The sequence below is a fragment of the Podarcis liolepis genome (assembly GCF_965112155.1).
Source record: "Podarcis liolepis genome assembly, chromosome: 7".
Lineage (NCBI taxonomy): Eukaryota > Metazoa > Chordata > Lepidosauria > Squamata > Lacertidae > Podarcis > Podarcis liolepis.
In genome coordinates this window covers 94,230,214-94,245,412 of record NC_139561.1, presented here as the reverse complement: position 1 = coordinate 94,245,412, position 15,199 = coordinate 94,230,214, and the positions used below count along the sequence as shown (strand labels likewise).

At 52.8% G+C, this 15,199-nt stretch overlaps 1 protein-coding gene across 1 annotated transcript; it reads right to left on the bottom strand.

The window, feature by feature from the left end:
• Positions 1-1,807: 1,807 nt before the first annotated feature.
• Positions 1,808-14,802, bottom strand: LOC310711121 (uncharacterized protein; the record flags this gene model as incomplete). The annotated part of the gene is made up of 4 exons (XM_083512592.1): positions 1,808-1,832; positions 2,410-3,691; positions 6,217-6,343; positions 14,794-14,802. The coding sequence occupies 4 exons, from the start codon at positions 14,800-14,802 to the stop codon at positions 1,808-1,810; spliced, it is 1,443 nt and encodes a 480-aa protein (XP_083368718.1).
• Positions 14,803-15,199: the final 397 nt, after the last annotated feature.

Here is a 15,199-nt window from a genome sequence, read left to right as displayed (position 1 = left end):
CATTACAGCAGAGCATTTCGCACAGCGGCTCAAGAAGGGCAGGAGAATCAGCATCTTTTCAGTAACGGAATCTTGGAGCAAGCGGTTTGGAACTCAAATAAAAGGTTTATTTACACAAAAACAAAAAACCCTGGTGAAGAATCACACATTTCAGCAAACATGCCCCAAAAGAAAGGGAAAGGGGGGAATCACACGAGTGAGTTGACTATTTATACAAACTCACATTCCTGGAAGCTTAACGACCTCCAGCTGCTCAGTGACTAGAGCGTCTTGATTAGAGCTTCTTAACCCTTTAATACCAACATTACATTTCTCCCTGTTAAAGTTCATCTTGTTTGTTTTGGCCCAGTTCTCTAATCTGTCAAGGTCGTTTTGAAGTGTGATCCTGTCCTCTGGGGTGTTAGCCACCCCTCCCAGTTTGGTGTTGTCAGGGGTTCGGGAGCAGAGGCGAGGGCAAGGGAGGAAACAGAGAGCGAGGGGGAGGAGTCCGAAGAAAAGATGAGTGACGACGACAACCCAAGATCTCCGAGTCTGTCCAGTGAATCAGAAGATTCACAGAAAGGAGCGCCAGTGGCCAGAGCAAGGGGGGAGCTTAGAGGGACACCCCAGGAAGAAGGGTCCAGAGAGGGTTCAGAGGGTAGCAGTTGGAAATCGGGGCCAGTGTCACCAACAGAGCGCAGTGGGGAGGAAAGGCGCCAGGTATCGAGCTCTGGCAGCTCGCAGCAGGGGGGAGGGCATGAGTCAGGAGTGGCCACACCTCCATCGGAGAGCGAAGAAACAGTCAAGTGGAAAGTGGAAGGTTGGGCGCGTGCGCCAAGTTCAAATGCACAGGAAGGCGGCGCAGTTAGCAGCCCGGAAAGGGAGCCAGGTCCTAAAGCCCGACGCAAGGAGACAGGAGGGTCCGGGGGGGTCAGCGTCAGAAGAGTCCAGGAAGGAAGAGACCACGGGGGGCAGAGGGACCCAGAGAAGAACGGTCAGGCGGAAAAGGTGGAGTAAGGCGAGGGTATTAAGTTGGTGTACAAGGGGCGGAGACTCAAACGGAGCTTCGCCGGTCTAGCTTATAAGACGTAGAGCTGCACGCAGCAGCTTGGAAATGGAAACTGTAACTCAATAAATACTTTTATAAAGTGAACGCTGGCTAGCGTGATCCTCTGGGAGCTAGGATCTGGGAGCAGCTCTGACAGGTGTCATCTGCAAATTTGATCAGGATGCCCTTGAGTCCATCATCCAAGTCGTTGATAAAGATGTTGAATAAGACCAGGCCCAAGACAGAACTCTGTGGCACCCCACTAGTCACTCTTCTCCAGGATGAAGAGGAACCATTGATGAGCACCTTTTGGGTTTGGTCAGTCAGCCAGTTACAAATCCACTGAGTGGTAGCATAGTCAAGAGCGCAAACCTGTCTTAATTTTAGCTTTTTCAGGGAGCCCTAAGTCCTTTTAAGAGCTCCAATTGTGTTAAGAACTTTAAAAATGAGACCAAACTTTCATAAATCCCTCCTATCACACTCTTGGCACTGAAATAGTTTCTACCCTGTGTGAATTCTCTGATGGGAAATGAGATTGTTGCTTTGACTGAAGCTCTTTCAACATTCCACACACTGTTAGGGTTTTTCCCATGTGGATTTTGTGATGGGCTGTGAGACTTTCTTTCCTGGTGAAGCTCTTTCCACACTCCAAGCAGTGATAGGGTTTCTCCCCTGTATGAATCCTTTGATGGGAAGTGAGATGGGCACTCCGATTGAAGCTCTTTCCACATTCCAAGCACTGATAGGGTTTCTCCCCTGTATGAATCCTTTGATGCAAAGTCAGTTCAAAGCTCGTCCTGAAGCTCTTTCCACATTCCACGCACTGAAAGGGTTTCTCCCCTGTATGAATCCTTTGATGGGAAGTGAGATGGGCCCTCAGATTGAAGCTCTTTCCACATTCTACGCACTGAAAGGGTTTCTCCCCTGTATGAATCCTTTGATGGGAAGTGAGATGGGCCCTCCGATTGAAGCTCTTTCCACATTCTACGCACTGAAAGGGTTTCTCCCCTGTATGATTTCTTTGATGGGAAGTGAGAGAACACCTATCAGTGAAGCTCTTTCCACACTCCACACACTGATACGGTTTCTCCCCTGTATGAATCCTTTGATGGGAAGTGAGCTTGGCCCTCTGATTGAAGCTCTTTCCACACTCCAAGCAGTGATAGGGTTTCTCCCCTGTATGAATCTTTTGATGCAAAGTGAGTTCAAAGCTCGTCCTGAAGCTTTTTCCACATTCCACGCACTGATAGGGTTTCTCCCCTGTATGAATCCTTTGATGGGAAATGAGATTGGCCCTCTGATTGAAGCTCTTTCCACATTCTACGCACTGAAAGGGTTTCTCCCCTGTATGAATCCTTTGATGAAAAGTGAGTTCAAAGCGCCTCCTGAAGCTCTTTCCACATTTTAAGCACTGAAAGGGTTTCTCCCCTGTATGAATCCTTTGATGGGAAGTGAGTTCAAAGCTCGTCCTGAAGCTTTTTCCACAATCCAAGCAGTGATATGGTTTCTCCCCTGTATGAATTCTACGATGGGAAGTGAGATTGTTCCTGTGACTGAAGCTCTTTCCACACTCCAAGCAGTGATAGGGTTTCTCCCCTGTATGAATCCTTTGATGCAAAGTGAGTTCAAAGCTCGTCCTGAAGCTCTTTCCACATTCCACGCACTGAAAGGGTTTCTCCCCTGTATGAATCCTTTGATGGGAAGTGAGATTGTCACTCCGAGTGAAGCTCTTTCCACATTCCACGCACTGATAGGGTTTCTCCCCTGTATGAATCCTTTGATGGGAAGTGAGCTTGGCCCTCTGATTGAAGCTCTTTCCACACTCCAAGCAGTGATAGGGTTTCTCCCCTGTATGAATCCTTTGATGCAAAGTCAGTTGAAAGCTCATCCTGAAGCTCTTTCCACATTCCACGCACTGAAAGGGTTTCTCCCCTGTATGAATCCTTTGATGGGAAGTGAGATGGGCACTCCGATTGAAGCTCTTTCCACATTCTACGCACTGAAAGGGTTTCTCCCCTGTATGAATTCTTTGATGGGAGGTGAGAGAGGAGCTATCAGTGAAGCTCTTTCCACACTCCACACACTGATAGGGTTTCTCCCCTGTATGAATTCTTTGATGGGAGGTGAGAGAGGAGCTAGCAGTGAAGTTCTTTCCACACTCCACACACTGATAGGGTTTCTCCCCTGTATGAATCCTTTGATGCAAAGTCAGTTGAAAGCTCGTCCTGAAGCTCTTTCCACATTCCACGCACTGAAAGGGTTTCTCCCCTGTATGAATCCTTTGATGGGAAGTGAGATGGGCACTCCGATTGAAGCTCTTTCCACATTCTACGCACTGAAAGGGTTTCTCCCCTGTATGAATTCTTTGATGGGAGGTGAGAGAGGAGCTAGCAGTGAAGCTCTTTCCATATTCCATGCACTGATAGGGTTTCTCCCCTGTATGGATTCTTCGATGGGAAGTGAGCTTGGCTCTCTGATTGAAGTTCTTTCCACATTCCAAGCAGTGATAGGGTTTCTTCTCAATGGGATTTCTTTGATGGGAAGTGGAATGAGAGCTCTGACTGAAGCTCTCTCCACAGTCTGAATCCTGATATGGCTCCTCCACTGTGTCGATTTCGTTGTGGTCTCCCTTGTTCTTCATTTCCAATTCATCACCACCTGAAACTAAGAGGCAAACGGATTAGAGTCTCGGGAAGAAGTGCAGCCCCAAATTATGGAACAATGCTAATTAATGCTTGGGAGAGGCGAAGAACTGAAGGGAGTTAGATGTTATAATGTTCCTTTTGTTCTGCAAAATGTCTAGTTTCATATACAAATCAAATTGAATATTATATGTTTTCTCTCTCTAGTTTTGAAAAGTACAGCTTAACCTGGTAATGTCATTTTGTTCAAATTTAAATATGGATCTATACTATCTTCATAAATAAAATGTGCTTTTATTATTACCGCATTTTTCGCTCTATTGGACGCACCAGACCACAGGACGCACCTAGTTTTTAGAGGGGGAAATCAAGGGGGAAAATATTATCCGTCCCCAGCCCAAGAGAGCCACGGACACGATGCGCACAGCCTGTCCGCTTCTCCCAGAGTTTCTCGGGGCTGCGGGGGAAGCCCGGGTTTCCCCCCCCCCCAGTCCCCAAGAGCAAGGAAACCAAGACAGCAAGCGGGATCCATAGCCGCGCAACCTCTCCAGCCAGGAGCTAAACGTCTCCAGCGCGGCTAAAGAAGAAGACAAGGCAGCAAACGTAATCCATCCCACTCGCTGCCTTGGCCTCCTCTTTAGCCTTGCACAGCATCTTTAGCCTTGCGAAATGGGATGGATCGCGCCCGCTGTCCATCGGGGCTGGACTAGATGACTCCTGGGGTTCCCTTCCAACCCCGCAATTCTATGACCATGGAAGGTGTTGGGGGTCTCCACCACTGGAGGCTTTTAAGCAGCGGTTGGGGGACCATCTGCCTGGCGTTCTTTAGCTGTGATTCCTACATTGTGAGGGGGCTGGACTAGATGACCCTCGGGTGGCCCTCCCAACTCTATACATTCCTACAATTCTGCGGCAGGAGATTCACAGCCACTTCACACAATGCCCACTCCCAATTTTCATCAGAGAGACATGTGGCCTCAGTGTCTAGGTAGGTACCCCCCTACCTGCCACTCTTCCCCCACCCCACTTAAGCTGAGGGAATACCTGCCCAGAGAAGCTCCCAGGTGAGGCAAGGGTTAAGATCTACCTCTGGTAAATGGCTTTGTATCCCCCCTCTTTCCCTTTACTCTTCCTCTTCTATGCTATTTCCTTCTTTTGTGTTTTGTTTAATCTGTTTTTATTGTATACCAAAATAAAAGCTGGAAAGTTTCCTTTTTTATAATATCCCCCCCTCCAAACTAAAATGTTAGATAAAAACACTGATCCAGAGGAAAAGAAGGGGGTGGAGAAAGGATGGAAAAAGAAAAAGAGGTAGAGATAGAGATAGAGAGATTTTTAAAAAGTTGGCTTCTTTAGCCTCACACAGCCTCCCGCGACTGGAGAGGCGCGCAAGGCTAAAGAGGATGGATCGCGCTCACTGCCCTGGCTTCCTCTTTAGCCTTGCGTAGCCTTCCCCCCAGCTGGAGAGGTTGCGCAAGGCAGCCGCTGGAGAGGTTGCGCAAGGCAGCCGCGTCAGTCCCTTCTCCCTCCTGGGGAAAAGCCCTCAAGAGCCGCGCAAAGCTTGTGTGTGGCTCTTGGGGGCTTTTCCTGCCTGCCTTCCCCCCCTGAATTCGCTCCATAGGAAGCCCAGACTTTCCCCCTTAGTTTTTAAGACGGAAAAACTGCGTCCTATGGAGCAAAAAATACGGTATTTAAAAGATGGCCAAAGTGGGTAAGTTCCCTGTCCAAAATTAAGATATACAGTGTTACCTCGGGTTACATACGCTTCAGATTACATACGCTTCAGGTTACAGACTCCGCTAACAGCGGCAGCAGGAGGCCCCATGAGCAAGTGGTGCTTCAGGTTAAGAACATTTTCAGGTTAAGAAGAGACCTCCAGAACGAATTAAGTTCTTAACCCGAAGTACCACTGTACTTAAATGTTACATTTTTGTGAGAAGTAACAGGGGACAAGGCAGGGGGCCTTCTCGGTATGGGAACCCATCCTGTGGAACGCCCCCCCCCCCATCAGATGTCAAGTTAATAACTATGCAACTTTTAGAGGACTTCTGAAGGCACCTCTGTATTGGGAAGTTTTTAATGTTTGATGTTTTATAATGTTTTTCTATTTGTTGGAATTTGCCCAGAGTGGCTGGGGCAACCCAGTCAGATGGGCAAGGTAAAAATAATAAAATTATCATTATTGTTACTATAGGGTTCACTGCCTGAGATTCAAAAAGCCTGGCTCTGTTTTGGGATGGAGTTTGTTTGGTTCAGTCGTGGAATCTGTCAAGCAACTCTTTGGTCAAAAATCACTCTGAATCCTACATTTAAGAAGGCCTGGGCAGTCTAGACAGCCTGATTGTGGTTTTAAACGGCAGAACTGGAGGAAGAATAGTGACAGGGAAAACAATCAATAGCCATCTATCCAAGGTTTGCTGTGGGAGTGTTAACATCCCAGGTGCTGTGGGTGGCGCTGTTGAGCCCCATCAAAATATCAGAGGTTCGTCACATAGAGAGATGTCTTGAATTACAAAACAGATAGGATGATCCAATAGGGAGCCTTACCGAGAGAGTCCAAGATCCCCCGATTCTCCTCCATGACTTCCTTATGGAGAGCTCTCTGGTCAGGATCCAGCAACGCCCACTCCTCGTCTGTGAAATGGACAGCTACATCTTCAAAGAGCACTGGACCCTAACAGAACAGGAAAAAGGCTGTCCTCTTAGAGAACATTCACTTGGCTCTGTTGTATTCTACAGCGGCCAGACCCCTCTCTGCCTTCCTCATCCCTCTCTCCTGCTGCAGCTTCTGCCTCGGAGTCTGGGCTGCTCTCTGCCACAGACTCCCTCTGCTCCCTGAGCCCTCTTCCCTCTCCAGCTTCAGACCCCTCCTCCTCCTCCCAGTCGGCTCCCTCTTCTCTGGCTCCTCCCACCATTCCTCTCCATCCAGCCAGTCTGCATCCAAGCAGTCCTTCCCCACAAGGCTCCTTCCCCCTACCTGATCTGGGTCCACAGCTGCTGCCTCCCCTCCACCACCATGAAAAGATGAAGGAGCAGGTCTTGGTGGCATCATTCCGTCACCTGGGAGAGACCAAGGTAAGTGGAAACCGTGAGCGCCTGCTTCTCTCAGAGGTGAAACAGTGCATCTCTACGTATAGATGGGGCTTCGTCCAAGTCTCCCCTGCTAGCTTCCGGTTCCGCTCTGCTTTAATGGAGGCAGCGGGAGATCGTTGGAGAAGGAAAAACAAGCATGACTGAGGGTAATTCTCCTTGCAAGTTGCCCTCAGGGACAGGGGGGAACGGGCTTCACTCCCAGTTTGTCTTGGTACCAGGCTCCGGCTCCGGCATGGATTGCGGGAGGCAGGGAGGCGCTGAGTGCAAAAGCCCTTTGCCTGCCAAAAACCCTCCTTCGCTGCAATTAAGAAGCAGAAGTTCTCCTGTCAATTAGAGCTCAATTTGGACTAATGTACAGGTGTTGCTGGAAGAGATGAGATCATAAACTGCGGAATTAAACCAGCTGCAAGGTCTTTAAGGTTTGAATTTGAGAATAAACTTCATTTGCTGCAAAAGACGGTGGGTGGGGGGAGGGGAGACTATGGCTTCTTTATATAAAGTTTTCTTCTCTACACTAATGAATTGGCAGTCCGCCATTGGATACTAGTTCAAAATATATATGTACAGGTGAGCAGGGATGAAACTGGATTACAGATATGGAATATAACATCAAATGGAACTGTGTGTGTAAAAACAAAAAGGGGAAAGGGAGGGAAGCTCTATTTTACAAAATGTTTACGATGGAAAATTAGAGCTGACTCTTCCCCATCCTTTATTATATACAGACTGAATTGATTAATGCTAAAAGGACTTGGAATTTAATTTAATTGGATAAATGCTGTCAGAGCTGCTTGAAGATCCTAGCTCACAGAGGATCACGCTAGCCAGCGATCATTAAGTAAAAGTCTTTATTGAATTACAGTTTCCATTCTCACGCTGCTGCGCGCAACTCTACGTCTAGTAGCTAGATCGGCGAAGCTCCGTCTGAGTCTCCGCCCCGTGTGCACCAACTTAATATCCTAGCCTTGCTCCACCTTTTCCGCCTGACTGTCCTCCTCTGGGTCCCTCTACCCCCCGGGGCTTCTTCCTTCCGGGATTCTTCTGACGCTGACCCGGACCCTCCTGCCTCCTTGCGCCGGGCTTTAGGACCTGGCTCCCTTTCGGGGCTGCTTACTGCGCCGCCTTCCTCTGCATTTGAACTTGGCGCGCGCGCCCAACCTTCCACTTTCCTCTTAACCGTTTCTTCGCTCCCCGATGGAGGTGTGGCCACTCCTGACTCATGCCCTCCCTCCTGTGGTGAGCTGCCAGCGCTTCCCCCCTGGCTCCCTTCCTCTTCCCTGCTTCCTGGCGGTGACGCTGGTCCCGATTTCCAGCTGCTCCCCCCTGAGTCCCCTCTGGCTCTATCTTCCTGGGGTGCCCCCCTAGACTCCCCCCTTGCCCTGGCCACTGGTGCTCCTTTCTGTGAATCCTCTGATTCACTGGAAAGACTAGGAGATCTCGGGTCGTCGTCATCACTCATCTTTTCTTCTGCCTCCTCCCCTTCGCTCTCTGTTTCCTCCCTTGCCCGTGCCTCTGCTCCTAAACCCCTGACATCCATCCCCCCCTCGAAGCCCCCCATTCCCCCCTCCCCTCCTTCCGGTGCTGGAGCTGGGGGCTGCTGTTGCAAAGGGACGAACGTCGGATATCGGTCGCTTCCCGTGGCGGGCCTCCATCTGAAGTCTCGCGGGTCTTCCTCCCTGCTCTCGTCGACAACGGTCACCTCCGCTTCCATCTCTGTGCCGCCGTGCTCGAAACCATGGTCGTCCCCGAAAACGTCCATGTCCGTCTCTCCCTCACTTCCTCCTGGCGGTGTTGCTCATCCTGGGCCTTCCAGCCACCGTCTGCGGAACTGCTCCTCTGGTCTATCGTCCCACCAATACGAGGGTTCTGATGCAGATCCCGAGGGTGACCCCTCCGGGGAACGGACGTCTTGTGTCGGGTCCTCGTCCGAGTCGAACCCCCGGAAAGTGCTGGCCGAAAGCGTGGGCGTGAAAAGCCAGTCGTCGAAAAAGTCTGCTGGCATAGGTCTATGGGGGAAGAGGGCATGAAACTCGTCTTTGAGGAGAGGTTCGTCCAAGGCGTAGCCCGGCACCCAGCTGTTCGCACTGGCCGGGGTGCCCTCCTTGGCGAGAAAGTATTCTACCCCCTCTTCCCCCCATCTGGAGTCCAAAATCTCCGTGACTTCGTTGATGCGCTCCCTCTGTGCCACTCCCGCGTGCCCTGTTCTGTCTCTGACCGGACTCGGCGCCGTTCCGGGTTCCTGGAACCTGTGCGGTGCCTTGTAGGGAGTGAGCACCGATCTGTGGAATACCGGATGCATTCTGGAACCCTCCGGAAGTGCCAGTCTGAAAGCTACCGGGTTGACCTGCTCTTCGACTTGGTAGGGCCCCAGTTGTTTATGCCCTAGTTTCTTCTTGGCCAACGACCTGGCCGGCACTGCGTGGGCTGCTAACCAAACCCAGTCTCCCACGTGGAGCTCTTCGCCAACCCTTCTGTGCTTGTCCGCTTGTACCTTGTATGCGTGCTTGGCCAGCTCCAGGTGGCGCCTCAGCTGATCGTGGACTTCCTGCAGCTCCGACGCGAACGCATCTGCTGTCTGCGGCTCCCCCTCCCCCATTCTTTCCAGTCCCGGGAAGGTTCTGGGGTGCCTCCCGTTGTTGGCGAAGAACGGCGTGACCCCCGTGGACACGTGCTTCGTGTTGTTGTAGGCGAACTCGGCAAGCGGCAGGTAATCCACCCACGTCGCAGGCTGTTGATTTGCATAACATCTCAGGTACTGCTGCATGATGGCATTGACCCGCTCCGCTTGCCCGTTGGTCTGCGGGTGTCTCGCCGACGCCAGGTTGATCTTGACGTTCAGGAAGCCCATCAGCTTCTGCCAGAAATTCGAGATGAACTGCCGCCCCCGGTCGGACAGAATAGACCGTGGCAGACCGTGAACCTTGAACACGTGGTCTATGAACAGTTTGGCGGTTTGCTCCGCCGTGGCCACCTTAGCACACGGAATGAAATGCGCCATCTTGGAAAACAGGTCCACCACCACCAGCACTGCCGTCTTGCCCCTCGAGCTGGGCAGATCCGTGACAAAGTCCAGGGCCACCCTTTCCCAAGGTTCGACCGGAGTTTGCAGCGGTTCCAACAGTCCGGCCGGCGGTTTGTGCACTGGTTTGGCCCTCTGGCAGGTGTCACACCTCGCCACGTAGTCTGCGACCTCCCCTCTCATTCCAGGCCACCAGAAATCCCTGGCTACTAATTCCACCGTCTTCTCCTTGCCAAAGTGCCCGGCCGTGGGCGCGTCGTGCAGCTGCTGCAGCACCTTGGCGCGAAGGTCGTCTCCCGGCACGTAGATGGCCCCTTTACGGATGAGCAATCCATCTCGTAGCTGGAAACCGTCGGCCGCAGCCGTGCCCCTTTGCACCTCTGCCATCTTTGCTTGCGCGAAGGAGTCATCCTGCAACGCTCGTCGCACCGCCTCCAGGTCCACGGTGGCCGCGGCGCACGCCCATACTGTTGGTGCGAAGATGTGCATGGCGGCCGCTGGCGTTGCGTCCTCCAGATACTGTGGCTTACGGGAGAGGGCGTCCGCCATGATGTTAGTGTCCCCCGGGACATACTCTATGCGGAAGTCGAAGTTCGCAAAAAACTCAGCCCAACGTATCTGCCTCTGGTTTAGGAACTGTGCCGTGCGCCAGTGCTCCAGATTCTTGTGGTCCGTGCAAACCTGCACCGTGTGCTTGGCGCCGATCAGGAAGTGCCTCCACGCTTTGAACGCTGCATGAATGGCCAGCAACTCCCTGTCCCAGATGGTGTAGTTCTGCTCGGACTTGCTGAGCTTCCTGGAGTAAAACGCTGCTGGTCGCCACACCCCCTGCTGGTCCTTTTGCAGCAGGACCGCCCCCACGGCTCTGTCCGAGGCGTCTGTCTCCACCCTCATCGGCCTGCTGGGGTTGACGTGAAGCAGCTGCTCTTCCGACGCGAAGAGACGCTTGAGTGCCTGAAAGGACTGCTCCGCCTCCTCTGTCCAAACGAACTTCTTTTTCTTGGAGCTAAGCGGGTCTGTGATGGCCGCTGTCTGCATAGCGAAGCCCTTGATAAACTTGCGATAGAAGTTCGCAAAGCCGACAAACCTCTGGACCTCCTTCCGGTTGCGTGGACTCTTCCAATCCAATACCGCGCGAACCTTGGCGCTGTCCATGGCGAGCCCCTTGTCAGACAACTTGTAGCCCAGAAAATCCACCTCCGTCACGTCAAATTGGCACTTCTCCAGCTTGGCGTAGAGCCTATGTTGCTTTAGTCTGGTCAGCACTTCCTTGACGTGTCTGTCATGCTCCTGCCGCGATTCCGAAAAGATCAGGATGTCATCTAAGAAACAGACGCACGTCTTGTAGAGAAGTCCCGCCAACACGTGATGCATGAAAGCTTGAAAAACGTGGGAGCCATTTTGCAATCCAAAGGGCATAACTCTGTATTCGTAGGTACCCAGTGGCGTGAACATGGCCGTCTTCCACTCATCTCCCTCCCGCATACGAATGAGGTTGTACGCCCCTCGCAGGTCTAACTTGGTGAACACTTTCCCCTTCCGCACCTTCGCCAGGAGGTCGTCGATTCGGGGCATGGGGAAGTCCGACGGCTTGGTCCCATTGTTTAAAATGCGATAGTCCACGACCAGTCTTTTTTGGGGCGTGTCTCGCTTTTTAACAAAGAATACTGGACTGCCCCCCGCTGCCTTGGACTCTCGGATGAAACCGCGCTCCAAATTATGATCTATGAACTGTTTGAGTTCCTGCAGCTCGTCCTCTGACATGGAATACAGTTTCCCCTTAGGCAGCGCCACCCCCGGCAGCAGGTCAATTTTGCAGTCATATGGTCTGTGAGGGGGCAGCCTGTCCGCCTCCTTCTCGCAGAAAACTTCCAAAAATTCTGCGTACTTGTGGGGAATCGCTTGCAGCGTGCCTAGCAGCAGCTGTGACTCCTCTTCCTCTCCTTCCTGCCGGGGCACGATGCAGTGTTCAGCACAAAAGGAAGAGCCGAAGATCAGCTGCCTCTGGTACCAAGCCAGCGTTGGGCTGTGCTTGTCCAGCCAACTCATTCCCAATACAATGGGCGTATCCGATAGTTGAGTGACATTGAAGCTGATGATTTCTTTGTGATTTCCAAGTCGCATCGCCATGGGCGGCGTCTGCTTCACCACTTGCCCCCCTAGCAACTCCCTGCCATCCACCGTGACAACCTGCAGGGGCAGTGTGGCCGGCAGCAACTGTATAGCGTGCTTGTCGACAAAGTCCTGCCCTATAAAGTCCGCGTTGCTGCCCGAGTCAACTGTGATGGGCACGTCAGTGGTGATTCCATTGGGCAGCTGGAGAGATGCGGTGAGCCTCACCACTGGTTTGGGCGGGAGGGGGTTCACGGGCTGTAAAACCTCTGGGGACTGCGTCACTAACACGTCTGGCTGGGCCCCAGGGCCTCTTCCTCCAGCCAGACTGCGTCGTTTCCCTGCTGTGGTCCCCCTTGCTGCGTTGCTGCAGTCACCATTGCCGAGGCTGCAGTAAGCTTGTGGAGCCTCTGGGGACACTCTTTTGCCATATGCCCTGGCTCCTCACAGACGTAACACTTCCTGTTCCCTCTAGGAGGCTTCGCTTTCACTGCTGCCGGTGCTAGGGCTCTGGTTGCTGACTGAGCCCTTGCACCTCCAACCTCCATAGGTTCGGCTCCTCCTCCTGGCGGAGGCGTGGATTGCGCCCGCGCTGCTTCTCTGGGAAGAAAGGAGGGGCCCCTGGCTGGTTCGCGTCCTCCACGCCCTTCGTCCCTGCTCCACGGACGTTCTTCCAGCCTCACCCCCACTGCCAGTGCCCTCTGAACGACCTCCTGGGTGGTTCGGGGTCTCTCCCCCCTCGCGATCTCATCTTTGATCGAGTTGTGCAGCCCCTCCCAAAAGAGGTCTCTTACAGGAGCCGAATCTCTGTCCCATTCCAGGGCACTGACCAAGGCGAAAAAGCGGGCATGATACTGCCTGACGCTGGCCCTCCCTTGTCTCAGCCCATGCACCTCCTTCCGTGCAAGATCCACGTCAATACTTGATAAAAAACACCCATCCATCGCTTTAATAAAGGCATCTGCATTCTGGAGTGCCGGATCCTTATCTCTCCATAAATTGCGTAGCCATGCTTTAGCATCCCCATGCAAATGGGACATGATGAATCCCACTCTCTCTTGCTCATCTCTAAAGTCCTTATGCAGCAGTTGCAGTGCGCACAGTACGTCTGCTCTAAAGTTGGGATACTGTTGCAGGTTCCCATCGAAGTGAGAGACCAGCCCGCCTGTTCGTCTCGCCAACCCAATTCCCTCCTGCCGGGGTGTCTGCTTTGTCAGCACGTCTAACCTGACCTGGAGATCCCTGCAGGCGGCAGCTGCCTCCTCCTCTCTCTTCCTGGATGCGAGAGCCTCGGCATTCAGTTGTGCCACTGCTTTTCTGAGTTCCTCTATCTGCTGCTCAGCCGTCATGTCGTCTGCCGTTCGTGAGCTCGCTAGTAGGCACCTGTTTCTCTCCCCTCCTCGAGGCTGTAGATGCCCACAATCGAGAGACGGAGCTTACTGTCAGAGCTGCTTGAAGATCCTAGCTCACAGAGGATCACGCTAGCCAGCGATCATTAAGTAAAAGTCTTTATTGAATTACAGTTTCCATTCTCACGCTGCTGCGCGCAACTCTACGTCTAGTAGCTAGATCGGCGAAGCTCCGTCTGAGTCTCCGCCCCGTGTGCACCAACTTAATATCCTAGCCTTGCTCCACCTTTTCCGCCTGACTGTCCTCCTCTGGGTCCCTCTACCCCCCGGGGCTTCTTCCTTCCGGGATTCTTCTGACGCTGACCCGGACCCTCCTGCCTCCTTGCGCCGGGCTTTAGGACCTGGCTCCCTTTCGGGGCTGCTTACTGCGCCGCCTTCCTCTGCATTTGAACTTGGCGCGCGCGCCCAACCTTCCACTTTCCTCTTAACCGTTTCTTCGCTCCCCGATGGAGGTGTGGCCACTCCTGACTCATGCCCTCCCTCCTGTGGTGAGCTGCCAGCGCTTCCCCCCTGGCTCCCTTCCTCTTCCCTGCTTCCTGGCGGTGACGCTGGTCCCGATTTCCAGCTGCTCCCCCCTGAGTCCCCTCTGGCTCTATCTTCCTGGGGTGCCCCCCTAGACTCCCCCCTTGCCCTGGCCACTGGTGCTCCTTTCTGTGAATCCTCTGATTCACTGGAAAGACTAGGAGATCTCGGGTCGTCGTCATCACTCATCTTTTCTTCTGCCTCCTCCCCTTCGCTCTCTGTTTCCTCCCTTGCCCGTGCCTCTGCTCCTAAACCCCTGACAAATGCGCATTTATCTACGGCCAGAGAGAGGGATGTAAGGAATCTGAAAGTTGTGTGGGAGCTGATAAGGTTCATTACTGAGTCATTTGCAGTTCTGACCGATCCCTCTCCTTCCCAGGCAGAGAAGAAAAATGGCAAAAACTGATTATTTATTGGGATGGTGTGATTTTTGCAGCTGCTGTTAAAGTTGCCAAACAACGAAGCACATGACAGAGCGATGGAGAATTTCTGAAACCACAATGGGATATTAGCTCCGCCCAAGGAATGATGGAGAACAGCAACAACCAGGAAAAGATAGAAAGAACATTTTACAAGGACAGGAACAAACATCACGAACAGAAAGATTGCCACACACGGGAAGAGTAAGGATACAGCTGGAGTGCCTCACTTGCTGCTGCTGCTGCACCGTGAGTGTTGGGGAAGGCCGCTCCCTCCTCAGGCTAATTCCACCTGGCCTAGGGGGCGGGGCCCAGACTCACCTCCGCCACAGCTTTAAGGACACTGGTGCTGCTGCAGCAAATGTTTCTTTACCTCGCAGGGGGTCAACCTGGCTTGTGTGACGGAGACCTGGGTGCGCGAAGGGGAAGCTGTTACCTTACGAGAGATGGCGCCCCTGGGTTTCTCCGTTCTCCACCAGTCGCGGACTGTGGGCCGGGGGGGGAGAGTTGGCATTATTAATCTGGGAAGATTGTTCTTTTAGGGCTCTACCATCCCCATCGATCCCCGGCATTGAATGTGTTGGCCTAGTATGGGGCTCTGAGGTGAGCTTGGCTGTCTGGCTGGTGTACCGGCCACCTAGCGCACCAGCAGCCACCCTGTTAGGCCTGCTGGAGGCAGTGGCCGGCTGGGCCTTGGAGTTCCTTAACCTATTGGTGTTGGGGGACTTCAACATCCATGCTGATGCCACTCCCTCCTCACAGGCTCTGGACCTGGTGTCTTCCATGGCGACACTAGGGCTCTCCCAGTTTGTTTCGGGCTCCACACATCAAGCAGGCCACACGCTGGATTTGATCTTTGGCATCGGTATAGATGTGATCATGTCTCCTTCGATGAAGGTGCCATGGTCTGATCACTACGCTCTGAAAGCCAGGCTTGACTTTCCACCCCCACCCTG